Source organism: Chelon labrosus (genome assembly GCF_963514085.1).
Source record: "Chelon labrosus genome assembly, chromosome: 21".
NCBI classification, from domain to species: domain Eukaryota; kingdom Metazoa; phylum Chordata; class Actinopteri; order Mugiliformes; family Mugilidae; genus Chelon; species Chelon labrosus.
In genome coordinates, this window is record NC_140354.1 from 23,607,149 (window position 1) to 23,626,366 (window position 19,218).

General features: G+C 45.9%; 1 protein-coding gene across 1 annotated transcript in view; it reads left to right on the forward strand.

Annotated features, from left to right (window-relative positions):
* Positions 1 to 10,095, forward strand: part of grin2aa (glutamate receptor, ionotropic, N-methyl D-aspartate 2A, a) — a gene marked incomplete at its 5' end in the record, with an annotated part of 131,612 nt that extends 121,517 nt beyond the window's left edge. Inside the window, 4 exons of the mRNA XM_084570666.1 lie at positions 2,490 to 2,579; positions 3,898 to 3,995; positions 6,201 to 6,439; positions 8,049 to 10,095. Of these exons, the coding sequence (XP_084426792.1) occupies positions 2,490 to 2,579; positions 3,898 to 3,995; positions 6,201 to 6,439; positions 8,049 to 10,055 (2,434 nt within the window). The 3' untranslated portion in view covers positions 10,056 to 10,095. The remainder of the gene's footprint in view (positions 1 to 2,489; positions 2,580 to 3,897; positions 3,996 to 6,200; positions 6,440 to 8,048) is intronic.
* Positions 10,096 to 19,218: the final 9,123 nt, after the last annotated feature.

Sequence of the window (19,218 nt, forward strand, 5' to 3'; positions counted from 1 at the left end):
TAGTTAAAGACGTTTGATCCAAGTCTTCAACTCCAAATGACCAGTTAGGGCTTTAGGTTTTTATTTGGAACATCTGTGGGTGGCGTCCACCTGAAACTCACGCGACTAGGGTCAGGTAGAGAATGAACAGACTGGAGGAATTGTTCAGATTAAACTGTGCAGCCTCACGTTTTAACAACCCGTTAACGGACAGAAGCTCCAGTCTCAGGGTGTGAAACTTTTAGAGGACAGATGTTAGGACTGCGTTGTCAGAGGCTGCTAATTTGTCTCTCACACCTTCTCCAGAGAGGGGCTTTCTGATTCCAAGCCATCTGGGTAAAATTAGAAAAAGGCGTTAGATTCTGCGCCAACCTAACACAGAATCCTAAACCTCCTACTACAGTCTGTCCCCCAAAAGTTTCACCCTCATTCACACCTAGAGTCTGGACGTTCTGGCCACTAAAGGGTCGTCAAAGCACCACTAAGGTCAATCTGTATAACATCTCATGACATTTGGAGATGTTACTGATGCTATATGAATAAAAATGAAATAAATAAAAGCATGTGATTGGTTACAGATCCTAGTCATTTGAGTTTCAGATGGACACCACCCGCGGATGTTCCTAATAAAAACCTATACCTCGTTTAGATCTGAAGACTTGGATGAAACGTCTTGAAGAAAACTCAACAAGTCCGCTTGTTCCAGCTTTGTTTTTGGACATAAAACAAAAAAAAAATGATAATATGCAACAGATCTGAGTATAAAATGCATGCTTCATGTTTTTTTTTTTTTTTTTATGCAGTCTTGTCTTTCAGCTCATTATCTCTCATCCATAAGTCACAAGTAAACCGGATGTAAACATGTAAAGGCGGCTTAAACCCACTCCAGCGTCTGTAATCTGTGAGTCAGTGCCGTTGAATTAACGTGGAGCGCACAAACGAGTGCGTGAAGGTAAACTATGACTCCGGAGAGAGCAAATACTCAGAAATAAAAGCAGGCGTGAACGTCTGAGCACGCCCAGCCGGCTGCAGGTGTGTAATACCCTCATTGATATTTCTATTCTGTGGTATTAGCAGATGAGCAACACGGCGGCGTTCTGCTGTTCGAGGCTCGATGGCGGGATTAGCTCTGATCACACGCAACAGGCTGACAGGCTTTACACACAAATCTGTTAGAGCCACAAGAACCGGCACGGCGCACCGGGGAGCGAAATTGATTTGATTACGTTCAGGGACCGGAAATTCAAGAACAGAGAGGGTTTCTTAAATGTAATTAATTTCAGATCATGGTGTAAAATCCTCCAGTGACACATTTACTAGTCAGAAAGGATAAAATACACTTTACCGTGTGCACCATCCACTCTGACAACCTCTAAGGTTTGTATGCAGTTTTGTATGGATGTGTAAATTTCATTCACTCAACCCAAACTTGTGACAGCTGGCAGGCAGCCGAGGCTTCTCCAGAACCAGCAGCACATCCAGCTCAACGCTCGCAGAAAAAAAAAAACCCACCGGTGTCACGCTCAGAAGAGTCGATGCTTGGTAGTGAATCAGAAGAGCCCATTCCTATTGAGTGAGAGCCGGCTCCCCACTATTTTTCCTTTTGCCTGTGACGATTTGGGATGATACAATTATGTGAAAGCTAAAATATCAGGCTATAAACGATGCTGAATAAAGAGCTGACTCTTCTTTGGGAGCCGTGGTAAAAGTGCCGGCTCTCAGAAACGAGCCGAGCTTCCCATGACTAGTGCACGCCCTCCTACGCCCGCCGACCCTCGCTCCACATGTTTGGACACACAGCAACGCGTGCGGATGGAGCCGGGTGCTGGGTTAAAGCTAATTACACAGCTAAACTATCGGCTGCAAGCCTGCGTTAGAGGCCTGGATGTGACATTCAGTAAATGCCAGGCAGTCGCTGCACTATTAGCAGGACTTTCTCTCTCTGTGTGTGTGTGTGTGTGTGTGTGTGTGTGTGTGTGTGTGTGTGTGTGTGTGTGTGAGCTGTGGTTGGTGACGGCATCAGTTACACTGGAAATGTCAGTGTGAGTCTGGGACGTCTGACGTTCCACTTTACAACCCACTTATTTCTGAGTGTGTGTGGACAGAGAGAGAGAGAGAGGGTAAATGTTTGTGTCTGTTTAAAGTTTGTTTAGGGTGTTCATGTGCCCCCCTCCCCTCCCCTCCTCCTCCTCCTCCTCCCCGAGGTCCCACCATCAGTGAAGCGTGCTGTATTGAACCGCCACCACCCCCTACCCCCACCCCCACCGTGTCCTCTGTGTGTTGGGACTGCGGTCCTGTTGGAAGATGATTTCACAGCTCACGACTGATCTGCAAACAACAACACGTTTCTGTAAAATAAGGCCCTCTTCTGCTCTCTGTCTCCACCTGTGCACTCGTCACTCACTCTCTTTAAAAAAAAAAAAAAAAAAAAAATGTGAAACCCTTCACATTTTGTCTTCATCCCATCCCTCCGTCTGTTTTCCTGTGTTCTTTTCTCTCTTCCTGCACAGCAAACTGGACGCCTTCATCTACGACGCTGCAGTGTTGAACTATATGGCCGGCAGAGACGAGGGATGTAAGCTGGTGACCATTGGCAGCGGGTAACTAATCCTTTAAAGAGACACGCTTCTTCTCAACGTCTCGTGTGACTCTGTCATTCTCTCATCCGAAGCATTGTGTGTGAAGGAACGGCTTTAAATGCTTGCCGCTGCTGTTGTCGTGCGCAGACCTCATTAAAACATAAAAAGTTGATCTTTTTTTTCCAAACACTCACAAGCCCATCCGCTGAAAATGTTCTTAGCCACTGCAGACGTTCAGATCTTAAAGCAGAACAAACGACAGAATCCACAATCATCATTCTTGAGCAAACACACCGTTTGACAAATCAAATCAGTATCTCAGTTCCCTCTCCGTGTTTCCTGGCGGCGTTTCGTCGCTGAGCTGCAGCGACGAGATAAAGACAGGGAAGAGATGTTCTCCCTAAAAAGTAAATAACTCTGAGAGATACTCATCTGATTTGTCGAAGTCAGACTCAGCCGACGCTTCACATTATTCACATTAGCTCTGACTGTGGATTGCTTTAAGAGATAATCTCGGCGTTGTCTTGTGAGGGCTCAGACTACAGGAGAACTCTGGTCGGGACCTCGCTGTGCGTTGATGGTCAGCTCAGATTATCTTGTAATGTGAGGGGTGCACAGATCTGCAGACTGTGATTAACATGTTTGATATTTTTATTTTTTTTTATGACGGACATGGAGCAGCTGACGGTGTTGCGATAAACATTCTAGCCCGCTAGGCTAACGTTAGCTAGCATGCTACTGTAGACAGATATTAAGGCAGACAGTTAAAATCTCAGCGCTCTAGTTCGTTTTCTTGTCAACTCTTTCTTGTTTAACCTTCTGCTTCTGTTTTTTTCTTACTCCAAAGTAAGTTACAGCAACTGCTTCTTCTTCTTCTTCCTCTTCTTCTTCGATTGGCGATTGGTAAACCAGCTCACAGGTGCATTACTACCACCTACTGGCCTGGACTGGAGTGTAGATCAAGCTATTCCTCCACAGGCTCCTTGTATTGATGGAGGGCTGATGTATTCCATGCTCCCTGATCTGTCAGGATAATCTAAATAATTTTGTAGCGTGTGCAAGTTTGAAATTAGCGAGGAGAATATCTTTAAAGATTTTCCTTAGGTGTGTGAGGCACACGCCTGTAGTCTGAGCTCGTTGCCTTCACTGTTTGTGCAGTATTCTTGGTGATTGTGCATCTGTGACCTCAATCCATGACATTTCTGTGCATCGTTATGCATGAGGTTTCTCCTTAAAGAAATCACAGCGACATCGTCTGGAGAGATAAAGGTTAAAATATTTGTTTAAAGGTTAAAATATGAATGTGTGTGTGTGTGTGTCCGGACGTGCTTGTGTTCAGGTACATCTTCGCCACCACGGGTTACGGCATCGCTCTGCAAAAAGGCTCCTACTGGAAGCGGCAGGTGGATCTGGCTATCCTGGCGATCATCGGCGACGGTGAGACACACACAGGCGACGAGCAAAGTGCATGACAAACGTCCGCGTTTGGGCGAAAGGTTACGCTGCTCCTCGCCAGCGTTGGGATTCACACACACACTCATCTGTGCTGCCACGTCTGCTGTCACAGCGCAAAGAGAAAGAAGTGAGGTATAAATAGTCCTTTGATGTTATTCCGGACACAAAGGCTCTTCTAAACAGAGGGCAGAGTGTGTAAGTTATTCTAATGTATTCCCCTCTGCAGCACCAGATCTGTGTGTGTGTGTGTGTGTGTGTGTGTGTGTGTGTGTGTGTGTGTATGTGTGCATGCATGTATTAGTCTATCTGAACCAACACATTCCTTTATTACAGCAGCCTCCCAGGTTTTTACATAAACAATTTCCTCGTGCAAAACCAAGAAAAATGCGAGACAGCCGGAGCTTTTAGAGACGGATTCATTTACATTTGACATCAGAGGCGTTTTGCTGATGCGAGTGTTCACAGCCACTCACATTAAGTGCACTGAAGTTGATTAAACCAACATTGGTGTCACAATAATCCGCTCTGAGCAAATCTTATCAGGGCTTCAGAGCACGCGGGCCACACTCACATATTTCACAGCTGAATAATTTGGTTGTTTTGCTTTTCGTTTTCCTCTCGTGATCATTAATTCCTTCCAGTCTTTTCATACTTTTTAACAACCTTTGAAAACTCTACCTGAGGATTGTTTAAATCAGCTTTATCTTTGCACAACGATGAGAGCTCCAGTCTTGTACCTGTCGCGGTGTATTTAAAGAAGTCACAAAGGTGAGAAGAGAAGGTGAGATGGAAAAAGGAGAGGCAGAGTTTGTGTGAAGAGAGAGAGAGAGAGGGGGAAACGGAAGGAGCGCGAAAGTGATGACGGTGTCAGAAAAGAAGCAGCGTGACGGTCAGAGAGAGGTCGATAAGAGGACGAAGCATGGAGCAAGGAGAGAGAGGAGGGCCGCTCCGTGATAGACGACCGGCTCGGCAGAAGCTGCTCGATCAGACAGACACCAGGTGGGTGGAGAGAAGATTCATTCGGAGAAAATCCAGAGGAAGGTGAAGAAACGGAGTGGAGACGCGTGGTCAGGACTCGGCCACGGATAAAAACATCTTCACACGTCTTGAACAAACGTCGTCCTCCTGTCTCTGACGCCTCAGACTAAAACATTATTAAACGCCCTGACAGTGCAGCTCGTAGAGACTTGTGTTCCGACTGACTGGTCACCAGACGGTCGCTTTGTGACCTCTTAAAAAAAAAAAAAGAAGACAGAATTAGAACTGCAGCAACACGTCTGCCTGGAGTCAGAGCAACAGAGCAGCAGCAGCAGCAGCAGCAGCAGCAGCAGCAGCAGCAGCAGCCCCCCCTCCATTAAACAGTGACCTGTTACTTAAAGAACTCGTCTTAATCCATCTGAAGCCAGTTCCCGTCACGTCATAATGTCATTTAAAAATGCTCGGAGGCTGCGTCCATTAGTGCGTTCGACACGAGGCTAATGTTCTCCAATTGTTCTAAAGGGTTAAGTGAGTCTGCAGCCCAAAGACATCTGGCAGAACAACCACCGTGATATTTGTCTTCCCCCACGAGCAGCCTTAGTTATCGGACTCCGGATGACAGGGATTGGATTAGCCACACGCCAAATGTCAAAGAGGAAGCCAGAGAGGGAGAGAAGGCGAACCGGGGGAGGAGAGAGGAATGAGAAAAGATAAGGTCTTTGTTGCTTTCCATCCCTCTTTTATTAACACTAAAGAAACAATCTCTTTGACCTGTCAGGCGACGTGGAGGGGACAGTAAGCCCAGGAGCGGGTGACACCTGAAGAAGAAACACAAAGACGATTTAAAATGAACAGAAAAACATTAACTTTTGCTATTGTTCATGCACATAATGCAAATGCATGAAAAATATCAAGAGACCACACAAATATAATTTAATATACGGCAGCTTTTACAGAATATATTTATTTACAGGCAAAATAACATCTGTTAATTTGCAGAATTTGGGTCTAAACCTCTACCTTCACTGGAATGCAAAGATTAAATTACTGTTATTGTCAATGCTCTATATTTGCAGGACATACAGAAGAATCGAAAAGACTCTCACCTTAAAACAGGCAGTGTAGATATAAAATAAAATAAACTATGTGCAACAGTGCAGATCCACTCAGTGAAGGATTTGAGTCTCTCTCTGTTCTTTTCCTTTCCAGGTGAAATGGAGGAGCTGGAGGCCCAGTGGCTGACGGGGATTTGTCACAATGAGAAGAACGAGGTGATGTCCAGTCAGCTGGACGTGGACAACATGGCGGGCGTCTTCTACATGCTGGCCACGGCCATGGGCCTGTCCCTCATCACCTTCGTCTCAGAGCACCTCTTCTACTGGAGGCTCAGATACTGCTTCACCGGGGTCTGCACCGGCACGCCGGGTCTCCTGTTCTCCATCAGCAGGGTAGGTGTGGCTCCGTGTTACACAAGATGCATGTTTATCATGTGCAGGCGTGTTCTACAAGCATCCTGATGCTTTTGGCAGAACTGAAACCTGCTGCGGCTTTACAGAGAGTTTTAATATTTAATCCAAACAAGCAACTGAAGCAGGCCTTATTCACATGTGGATATCTGGGCCTGGGGTGGTCTGACTGGGTTAACAGTGGTCATGTTCAAGGCTATAAGGTGCAGCGAAGCACTGCAACTATGCTCAGGGCTAATGCCGCATTATTGGGGTCACACAGGCCTGTCTTCTATTTTCTATCAGCGGAATAAGAGAGCAGAGCCAGCATGGAAACACGCAGAGAGGGAGAGAGAGGGAGCTACTGCTAAACTCAGAAACTGAGTTAAACATGGCAAGGGAGGGAGGGAGGGAGGGCTGCACACAAAGGAGGATGAGAGGGAAGGATGGGGATGGAGACAGGAGGAGGAGGAGGGGGGGTCACGAGGCAGCCCTGAATATCGACTAAAATAGATCCTAATTGCTGCATGTTTTTGGGTGAAATCAAGGCGGCCCACGCTAAATCAATGTATTCTCTCTCATTGTGCTGAAAGGTCAGCATTCTCCCCGGTTGTGAGAACAGAAGACGTGGACGTGCATCCCTAAAAGCACTGCAGTGTCTCTGCACTATTTTCTTTTTTTTTTTGAAGCAGAGTCTGACGCTGTATGCAGAAGTTAACAGGGGGGGGGGGCAGCGAGGGGCAAGGAGTAGAGACAGAGCGCGGCGTCGGAGAAAGATGTTGCTTCAAAGCCGTTCTCAGGAGTAATTTAGAGCAAAGCAGCTTCTTAATGGGCCTGTCTTTTGTTGTGAAGCTTCACAAAATGAGAACCAAAAAAAATCTCTTTTAACATATTAATGGGATAAATACTTTGTGAGGATGGATGTGTTCTGGGAAATGGTGGAAGAAAATAAGGTTTGACTTATTAGGCTGTGTCACCTTTGGACCGAGGGACATCTGATGTATATAATTATAATTATGGGACAGTTAGTCAGCTTCTCATTTTCTCTGCTGATCTAAGTGACTGTAACTAATGTAAGAGACAGGTGCATTTTGAAAAACTGTCATACTGTAAATAGTGGATCTGCAGACAAACATTTCATTATGTTGCATCACACACGTGTCCCTTCTGGGAAAAAAAAACAAAAAAAAAACACAGTGATAACATGTTTAAGATTCAGTAAAAACCGAAAACAGTAATTATACTTTTGGTTACGATGTGCAGACTATGTTAGAGCTATATTCATATGTGACAATGATTATTTCATTCTAGGACCAAAATGTTTGATTGAGTTAAGTTTCTATCTTTCCTCTGGGAGACGGTCAAATTGTCTTTGTGAATTTTATGACGTCTCACTGTGATTTCACTGAGTCAGATCTCAGGTTTGTGTGGATAAGCAATGATCATTCTCTTTCTTTCTGTCTTTCTTTCTGTCTTTCTCTCATCCTCTTTTGCGTTTGAACTTCCACCTCTCCCTCCACTCTCTGTCTTTCCTCCTCTTCATCTCGTTTCTCATTACTTCTGTCCCTCCTCCTCCTCTTTCCTCCTCCGTCATCCATATGTCTCTCTGCAGGGAATCTGGAGTTGCATTCACGGGGTCCACATTGACATGAAGAAGAAGACAGACCTCGACTTTAGCCCTCAGGACAAAATGCTCAAGCTCATTAAGTCGGCGAAACAGATGACCAACATGTCCAATCTGAGTGGCTCCCGCATGAACTCTCCGAAGCGAGAATTCATGCACTCGGCCGGCCCCATGATCATGGATATGATGGCGGAGAAGGGCAACTTCATCTACGCCGACAACCGAAGCTACGCTCCCAAAGATATGATCTACGGGGACACTGGGGACCTGCAGTCTTATCTCGCTAACCGCCACAAGGACCACCTGAACAACTACATCTTCCAAGGGGGCCAGCATCCTTTGACCCTGAACGATGCCAATCCCAACACGGTGGAGGTAGCAGTGAATGCTGACACAGTCCAGACCAACGCCAAGCCGCCCAGGACGCTGTGGAAGAAATCGGTGGACACACTCCGCTCTGCGCCACCCGGACCCCCTCCGATGCCCGACATGCTGATGCCAGACCCACGAATGTCGATGAAGACGCAGCGCTACCTCCCCGAGGACGCAGCCCACTCCGACATCTCCGACTGTTCTAGCAGGGCAGGCTCCTACAAGGACCCAGAAAACAACAAGCACCTGAAGCCCAAGGACAACTTAAAAAAAAGATCGGTGACGTCAAAATACCCAAGGGATTGCAGTGAGGTGGAGCTGTCCTACTTAAAAACTAAGCAGGTCATCGGCGGAACCAACCAAACCGGGAGAGGAGGGGGAGTAGGAGGAGGAGGAGGTGGAGGAGGAGGGGGGGGGGGAGGAGGAGGAGGAGGAGGAGGAGGAGAGAAAATCTACACCATCGACTCAGACCGGGAGCTTAGCCTCCACTCAGACCCCATTCACTACCGTGAGAGTCACGGCCTTGCTGCAGACGATTTGGATTACCCCGAAATCTACTCCGACCACAGCGACAACTACAGGAAGTGTGAGCAGCCCATCATTCATCTGAACTCATCACCACTGCATCACGCAGACTCAGATCTCCTCCCAGACCCAGCGTACTCCAAACACTACAGCCTGAAAGAGAAAAACCTTTCCCCACATGAATCCATCGACCGCTACAAACAGACACACTGCCGTTCCTGCTTGTCCAAAGTGACCGCTAGCTACCCGCCAGGAGCGCCCTACACCCCTGCTGCAACTGCCTCAGCCTCCGTCACACGCTCCCCCTATAATCGGTGTGAAGCATGCCTCCACACGGCCAACCTGTATGACATTAGTGAGGACCAGTTCCTCACAGACCCCTTGGTCAGTCCCACCTTGCAACACCAGCAGGAGCAAGAACCGGACGAAATGTTTGGTCTGTATTGGCCACAGACAGACGGGCCGCATGTCCAAAAGAGAAACCGCTTGAGGCTGAGCCGCCAGCACTCCTTTGACAACATCATGCTCGAAAAGCCCAAGGATGTGGACCTGAACCGACCGGCGCGCAGCGTCAGCCTAAAGGAGAAGGATCGCTTCTTGGACTCTGCATCTGACTCGCACTACGCGAACCTCTTCGGCATGCGTCCCTACTCCGGCAAACTGTTTGGCACTGGGTCCAAATCAATGCTGTTTAACCACAACCTGGAGGAGAGCAAGAGGAGCAAGTCCCTGTACCCGGCCCATGGCTCGGATAACCCTTTCCTCAGCCATTCGCTGAGGGATGATACCAGCAGCAGACTGGTCCATGGGCGGAGCTCCTCTGATATTTACAAACAGCTGGCGGTGGCTCCACCTGCAGCGGCCCCCATCAAAACGCGCAATGATGCGAACAATCTCCGCTCTTCCGTCAAATCCACCACTTCATACTGCTCACGGGACGGGCGGATAGCTAATGACATGTACAATAAAGAGCATGTGATGCCTTACTCAGCCAATAAGACTAGTGCATACCCAGCGCCACGCGGCGTCCTAAACTCAGCCCAGTTCAGCAATAGACGGGTGTATAAAAAAATTCCCAGTCTGGAGTCGGATGTTTAGTTGATAGAAGAAATGATGTGTTCTCTCCTTCTTACTCCTCTCTGGGTTTGTATTATAATTTAACAACTATGTTATCCACTAAGGGATGCCATAGCCACACTATGTTTTTCTTCTTCTCTTCAACATTGTAATCCAAAAGAACTCGTGCCCACGTGGGTATAACAGTATTACTACTACTCTCTTTGCAGATGATCACCATTTGTGTCCATTCTCTCCCATGTACCAATGAGTTGGCTGCATGGCCAGCACTCTGCCATAAGGTATCCTGCTGTAACAGGGAGGGGAATCAGTAACCCCGAGCTTTTTGAGGAAATGGCATGGTCCCATTGTTGGGGCGGAGAGGAGGGTATAAGATTGAGTGAGGCACGACTCCTGCAAAAGTTGTTGGCCTGGGATTGGAGTGCACGAGGAGGTGTTGGGGAGGATGGGAGAAACCATATGACGGAGGGGTTACCGTCTCCCATTTTTCCTTTCCACCTCCTCTGTCAAGCTTTGGCCTCGCTAGTTGAGGAGAAGAGGCCTGACAGGGAGAGCAGATGGGTGGGCCAGACATGGAGGCTTCCCAGGAGGGCAGGGGCATCACGGCGAGCTAGTCCAACGGTCTGCTGCTTGTTACTCTGACAAATATGGCCACTAAGACACCTGGCAGTGGACGAGGAGAGAGAGGGAGGAAAGGCAGGAGACGAGCGGCCGAACGGCACCGAGCGGAGCGAGCAGAAGTTCCTGGCAGTTAGTGTGCTCGGTCAGATCATAGTTTTACGCGTTAAGCCCATGCCAAAGGGCACGGCAGTGATGATAAGCTGAGAGTAATGTAGGTGCTATCAATGATTAATGTTTACAGACTGACGGGTAAAAGACAGACTGACAAAATGACTGATAGGAAAGGACGGACGAGGAGGGAAACCTGAGGCAAACGATGGGCATTTCATTTGTGGCACTGCACATAGAAAAATAATCGCAAAGTACTGCTTTTTTATTCTATTGAACTATAAGATTTATCAGGGATTCTGGCATCTGGATCCCCCTATGTAGGATTTTAGCGTTTGCTTATTTGGTAGCACAATAGCCATTAGTTTAAAAAAAAAAAAAAACCTCTCTCCCACGTTTGCTTTTAAAAGAGCATAACTTCCTGAGAAATACCATTGAGAGTAGTAGATTATTTTGCATGTGTTGATTTCTTTCTGTGTCCGAGAAGAGAAAATACACACTTATACACTCTCAGGCACATACATGTTTTTTGGAAACGTGACGGATGGATATGTGTACAATCGAGACTTTGATCCTCTGCTTAGTAAATATGTTTTTGCTGCAAACGAGCAAGATAATGGTGGAAGGGAAGAGATGCAAAGAGGAGATAAACAAGGGAGAAAATGAGATGAGACGACAACTGTGTCCACCGCCGCCTGGTCTGAGGTGGACACCGATGTGTTTTTTTGTCCTTTGACCTCCCTGCCACTGAGAAACAGGGTATTAGCTATTAAAAACACTGACGATTCCTTTCTTCTTTCTTCTTTCCTACTTCCCTTCCTCCATCAACACGTCACACACTTTTTGTTTCTTTGGGTTCACATGAACTTGCTTGGTTGTTCCAGTTCTAATTAACCACTTCTGGGGATTGTCTTGAGACATTTCCGTGACCCAGCTGTTGATCTCCAATCATCCGGGGCTGGAGGACGTGAAGACTACTTGAGACGGATCCCTTGTTTATCTTCAGGGCGTCGTTTGGGTGGGAGGTGGGATGTGGGACGGACCGGGTGGGACGAGATGGATGGAGCCCAGGAGGCTCCACTCTGATGTGCTCATCAATCATATATCCATTTCAGTGTGGAGCACATTGTGTGCGCACGTTGCAGAACTTGGGTAAGCTTGAAGTTTTAAACCAGAACATTTGGTTCCTGATCCGACTGCTTCTGCGTTTCTTTGTTTGTTCGTTCTTTTTGATAACACTTAGCCGAAAAGACTTGCACATGCATACACGTCCACGCGTGCCCACAAAAAAACCCTTTTTCTGTTTTGTTTTTGTTGTTGTTGTAGCATCATGCTGTACAGATTGTACAGTGAAAAGAAAAACCATCTTAACTGACTGATTTGCTTGATTGATTGGGTTCACAAAGCCAAAATTTTATCAAATAAAATACCTCAGGATGATTCTGTTCGTTTTCGGGAGCGCTGCTGTGTGACAGTAGCAACAGAACAGGATGTGCCGCAGGTTTTTTGTAGAAAAAAATAAACTTTTAAAAAGAAAAAAAAACTAATAAATACAACACAGTTTATAGCGGCCAAAAAAAAAAAAAAAGCAGAATCAAACGCTTCTCCTTTTTGATGTTTACCAGTCCAAGGTCTTCCAGTTCGGCTCTGTGCCCGAGCTCATGCAACCCAAGTAAAGCGAGAGAAGAAGAGGAAGAGACAGGAAGGAAAGGAGGGATGCTGGTAGTTTGTTTATCTCAGTTTGCGGGGTGGCGTGTGCGGCTCCCCTTAAAATCTGAAAAGCTACCCTTATGTGGAAAACACAAAACGGGAATATCTCTCTTTCCTCTGCGTGGTTTTTAAACGGCAGTCGACTGCATTAGCCACTGTGTTTCAATCGAAGCTCCATCTCTAACAAGCACTGTCATATCAGCCTTTTTTGTACTCTTGGAATACCGCAGAGAATCTCTCCTCGCTTCCCGCTCAGCTGACCCCACGCTGACTGACGAGCAACATTTGTCCTGTTTTGCTTCTTCTTTATCTGCATATTTATTATTATTATTATTATTATTCCTTATCATATGTATCTCCACATGCTGCTTGCGTGAGCTGACAAGTGAACAATATGCACATGTAAAAAAAAAAGAAAAAAAAGAAATATCAAACGGCACCCTCGCGTTTTATGAACTCATGACGATTTGTTCAGTTTGTTCTGCTTTTACAGAACTGTCATGTAAACTGATGCTGTTTTCTGTTCAAACACACACACACACACGCTCAGACACACACCCTTGTGATGACAACCCTGCTCTTTTTAATGGCAAAAATGTATTTTAATTACATTTAATGATAAATAATGAGGTGATGGCATGCAACCCCAGATGTAACGATTTTAATGTTTTATGTTTCTTTTACGGTTTGTTCTTTTTGTTATGATGTTATGATCACTAATGCGTTGTAACCAGGTGTGAGTATATACATATTTGAGAGAAAAAAAAAATAATAATAATAATTCAGTGTTCAACACGACGAAGATGCTGCTGCTGTTTTGGGGGAGAAGGCGAGGACCTGACCCCCCCGCCCCTCATCCCCATCCCCGGTGCACCGGCTGACTGGTCGTTATCAGGCCACGCCCAGCCCGGTGCAGCGGCGGGGTCGGGGGGGCCAGGGCTCGGCTCGGTGTGGCGGGACACATCCTTGCTCTTCCTCCGATGGCAGGTGAGAATTACTGTATCACCAGCTCTGCTTCTCTCTTCCCTCTCCTTCATGTGTAGTCAGGACTTCAACAGTAAAGAAGATAGAAGAAAAAAATATATATAAGCAACCCTCTACTTTGAGTCTGCTATCCCTCCAAAGATACAAGACCTCTTTCTTTATGGTTTGCTGTAAGAATAGAGCTTTTTCTTTTTTCTTTTTTTTAAAACTAATACTTCCTCAAAGACTTTTAAGGAACTATTTTGAATATATTTAGAAATGACACCTGTATACATCGCTTGTAAATTCATACTGGAATACATCATCATGGAGAATTATAAATGATAAAGAGTAAAAACAATATTTTTTGTGTGAATTTCACAAGAGCTCTTCTGTACAGTGGCACTGTTTATCTCTCTCTCTCTTTCTATCTCTATCTCTCTCTCTGTAGAGCGACTAGAATAAAATTTCACCATTCACAAGGCTTGCTGTCCTGTCCAAATTCACAATCTACACCGGCGGCTCTGCGTCTCTGTCGCCGCCTCCTCGTATAAAAGCCGACCTCCTCTGTCAGTTGAAGAGAACGGATTATCATGGTGAAGATGAGAAAAAGCGCCGCCTGATTCTCTGTTGACTCCGTTTATTTTGAAGCTGAAGATATTGCTTTTACCTCCGTGTCTCAGTTGAAGAAACGGAGGCAGTAGACATCCATTGGATAAGACCAACTGCTTACACTCTAAACCACATCTACAGAAATCTAATTTTTCCTACTTGCCAGGTAAAAGATCTCCCCAAATAGTTGGCAGATGATCTTTAATTCACAATACTTGCACCTGAAAGTAAACTTGATATTTGCAATAATGATTTGCACCTTAGTTTTGTAGAGACCTCCTTTATCTCTAATTGGGTGTGAGTCCCTGCCTCGAGCGTGTTTTTATGAATGATGTTAAAATTAAGAGAGAGACAGTGAGCAGGGACCTGAGCCTCGAGGCTTGGGATATTCATTTATCAATCGACCTACACTCCAACTACGGTCACAAACTATGGCTAGTGAACGAAAGAGCGACAACCGGTTCCTCCGTAGAAAGGCTGGGCTCATCGTCAGAAATACGAGAGGGTGAGGAGCTCGGAGCAGCAGCAGCAGCAGCAGCAGCTCTAGTCCGAGCTCCCTGCAGATGGTTTGATGGTGGTTCTGACATCTGGTAAAGATAGATGCCTCCTGGGCTCCTTCCCTTGGAGTTTTAAAAAGCACAGCCAGCTGGGAGGAGACCTGGGGTAGACCCAGAATCTGCTGGGGTGATCACAAATCTCCTCTGGCCTGGGAACTCCTTGGGATTCCTTACAAGGAACCGGAAAACACTGCTAGGGAGAAGAACATCTGGAACACCATGTTCAGCCTCTCTCCACCGCCACCTGACTTCAGATAAGTGAACAAAAACAGATAAAGAGTCCATTAAACAACACAGAATGCATTCCGCTGCTGTTTATATGTAGGCACGGGACAAACGTTTGCAGCCAGAAGCTTTTTCGTGGCTTCTTTTTGTACTGAGCAGGATTTTGTCACGTACAGGTAAACAGTCCCTGCAGAGAGGAAACGTTCTTCAATCTAATTCCTGAAACAAGGAAGAAGACATTAAAATGTCACATATGAAGGTATATTCTTACTCACAGTGACCTCATCATCCTTTAAACACTCATAAATGTCATGAATTTTGTATGTAGACAGGGTATTGGCTGTTCTGAACCTCAGCTAAACACATAATGTTAATCTCCTGCAGGAATGTGGTTCTCTAATGAGCATGGACACAGGTTAAAGTTTCCTTGAACACATTTTTGCCCTCCCATGTTTGTGTTCTGTAACTCGTATGTGCCGTGTGATAAGAACCAGCGCTAGCCATGCTGAGGAGGCCTCTGTGCTGCGACCGCTCGCTGACCTTTCCTATTTATGCATGTGTGAGTTTGTCTAGCGGAGCATCAAGAGGCCGTTTGGGCTGCAGCCACCTTTACCATCTGCCACGCTCCTCCTGTCCTCATGTCTTTACATCTCTCGCCCCCACCCATGAAATCCATCATATTCAGTCCGTTTGTGCACCTCAGTAATCATTCTTATTACTGTTCTTCAGATCACTGCCTCCAACTTCTTCTTTAATAAAAAACATTCATTCTCTTGAGTTTTCCATTAACACTCTTCAGTGTGTTCACAAAAACGAACGTGTGACCATTACTAATCTGTTCATTTCACATTGCACCTGTAGTATCTGACTTGCTACCACCATGTAGCATGAGGCTATTGCAGCTTGATTTATACATGTGGGGACGTTTGTTCAGCTCATACTTGCTGACTGGTGCTGCTGGCACAGGAAACATGATGCATCTTTAAAATGTGGCCCAGCTGCATTCAGTGTTCAAAATGACTAAAAGACTATAAGAGAAGCTGCAGCAGCGCGGAAATGTTCAGACTGAAAGATTTAAGGGTCAAAGAACCTGCTGTGACGTCACCCACATGTTTCCTGAAGGTTCTGAAGCTCAGTGTGGCGTCTCCGTCCGTCTCCATCTTTGTCTCACTCCCATCTAGCTCCCAGCTGATTCAGAAATGGTCCAAGAGGTGGAGAGTGGGTGGAGCTGAGGCTAAAGACAGCTAGCAACCTGTCACTCAAAGCAGCCACGCCCCTTCACCAGACCACCAGTTGCCATGCCAAGTGCTCCATAAAGTGGTCTTGTGTGGCCATGAGAGTTGTAAAACAAAAATTAAATAATAAGTCCAGTGTATAATCCATCATCTCCTTGTAACAGGTGGAGGTAGAGCAGAGCGTAGCATTAATTAAACTAAAACATGAGTGAGTCTGGAGGAAGTGTGGGCGGGGCATCAATATCACGGCTCCACGTGGCTCCACCCTCAGACCGTACTGATCAGACTCTGGATCCAAACTCACAAGATGGCGCCGCCGGGATGTTGTCCATATTTATATACAGTCTGTGGTTTCAACAGTTGAGGAGTGAACTCTTAGCAGTAGAGCTCCTTGTCACCTGTCTCAGAACAATGCTCTAGCTTTTCACTTTGTATTTAATAAAAAGTAAGAAGTATTGAGAGACATTCATTTCATTGAAAGACTGTGACCACAGCTCAACGTGAAAGACATCTGCTCTAATATACACACTCACACGAGTATGTAATCCTGACATTAGCCTGGGAGGGAACTCAACACCCCCCTCAGAGGCGCGTTGTAGAATGAGTGACAGGCTGTGTTACATTATGTGATTGGTGAAGAACCAGAATAGCCACATTTCTACTCTCCATCCCGTTTAACCCCCCACCACCACCACCACCTCTCTGCCCTTCGGCCTTCGTCGTGGCTTTAATCTTTAACAGCCGTCTAAGACAAGTCCAGCTTTCTCATCAACATTTCCTCCCAGTGAATAAAAAATATAAAATAAATGGAGAGTGGACACCTCACTAGATCAGGTTTAAGGGGACGGGCTGGAGATGGCGAGCACGTGAGCGAGGAGACGGCCTCAAAGACAACCGGCGGCACAGAGGAGGGGCGGTAATTGAAATGGGGGGGTGTCATTCATCAGATCACACGGAGGCAACAGCAGTGTGGTCCAGACAGAGTGCTGCAGAGCGAGGATGTGTGTGTGCGGCTCGACAAAAAGACCGTGGCAGATCATCCCTCTTCTGCAGAGGGGCACATGAAAGGAGAGGAGGAGGGAGAGAAGAGCACTCGTTTATTTTGTCATTATCTATTCCACCCTTTAGTCCTCAGAAAATCACCTCCAATTTCATTCAGGGAGACAAACAAACGGCACGATCAGCTCCCCCCTCCTCCTCCCTCCTCCTCCCTCCTTGTGTCTTGGTGTCCCTCCATTCTGCACCATATACATACATACATGCACACAGTGGGAGGCTTTAAACCTGTTCTTACCCCGCTCCTAATTATCAGCGACTAGTAATGTGTCACGCTTAAAAGAGCCGGCTCTAAGAGTCGACGCTTGGTAGTGAATCAGAAGAGTCGATTCCCATCGAGTGAGAGCCGACTCCACACGATTTTTCCTTTTGAATGTGAGGATCATACAATTATGTGAAAGCAGAGAGTAAGACAGCAGAGATGTCACGGATATCACGTAGAGAAGAAATCCCATCAGTCCATCTAAGCTGCAGCATCGGATTCTTCTCAATTTTCACAAATATTCACTAAGGACATTTATACCGTTTGTTTACTGAGGTTGGTTCTGTTTTTGCTCGTGTGGGTTTGATTGCAGATTGCATTTGTTTGCACGATTACAGTTTTATTGAAATATTAAACACAAGTAAGAATGCTTTCGTAACAGAATAACTGCACAAAATGAGACAATTATTAGGCTTCTCATAAAAACGTTGAATGCAAAAGGGCCTATCAACACACAAACCATATGTATTTACTGTGCTGGGCTAAAATATTAGGTTATAAACGATGCATCTTTTTTGGATATGCCATGACTTGGGTGACTGAGAAGCTTCACAGACATATAAACGATGCTAAATAAAGAGCTGGCTCTTCTTTGGGAGCCGTGGCAAAAGAGTCGGCTCTCAGAAAAGAGCTGAACTTCCCATCTCTATTCCGGACTACTTTGAAGGTCGCCTTTAGAGGAGCCTTTGAAGCGTGAACGCCATCACACTTATTTTAAAAACTAGAGTATTAGTGTCTAGTTTTCCATGTGTGCTGTAAAGCCTCATGCTTTGGAACATATAGAAAATTAAAGGACGAATAATTAACAGCAATTAAGGAAGTTTGGTAATGAAACACAAATGATTTTATGAAATTGAATGAAATGTAAATGACACAATTATCCAAAATCTTCTAATTAAGACGAGTGCACATGGTGAAAAACCCTTAACACACAGCATAGCTGGTAAACTCCTCCTGGCTCCATGTCGTCACACTCGCCGTGGTGCCATCCACGTTCCACCGTCAAGTCAAGGCGAATTAAATCTGGTTCTGCGGGGTGACTGTACTCATGTTTTCTCAGCTGGCAGCAAATAAAGACACTGGTTTAAATGAGAAACAGGCCCAAAGAATAATAACAAAGCAGTAGGCTGCAGCACCACTGTTGGAACGCTCTGATTGAGCCCCCGCTGCCTCCGCTTTAGTTGCAGTTTAGTCTCCGTGCAGGAAAGTTAAAATGTGCATCTCCTCCTGGTGATCTCATCTGAGTCTAGCAGAGTTTAATTAATCATAGAACACAAGAAAAGGCTTTGGCGCTGCTCGGTGCACGCTTAGTTTACCAATTCTAAAGTATTTATGCAGAATTATATTCCATGCCATGCACTTATTTTGTGCAGGACAGAAAGATGAGGACCTCCTTCTGTTTCCATTGTTTCAAACCATTTCTGGCTCTTAAAACTCCACACATTTAAAACTTATGATGGCCTACAGGGGACGTTCATGTGCATTAACATAATGGAAAAGCGGATTCTCCTAAATTGTCGGAGGCATATCTTGACTGCAGGGGTCTTTGGCCCCGGCCCCTGTTAATACCGACCCCGCCGCTCCATTACAGATTTTTATTGCCGAAGCACTTTGTGTTAGTGCCATGGTCATTTTCACCCCGACGCTCTTAGTGAATTAATTTTAAAGCCGTGAACGGCTCAGAATGAGTTTTAAAGAAATCTCACGGATGGAGAGATCGGGCGCGTTCCAGTAGCGACTGAGAGACGCTGGCAGCAAGTCAGCGTGGATCTCATTTACAATCATCATGCAGACAATTATAGACTGTTTGATTATAAACCAAAATGTTAATGCGT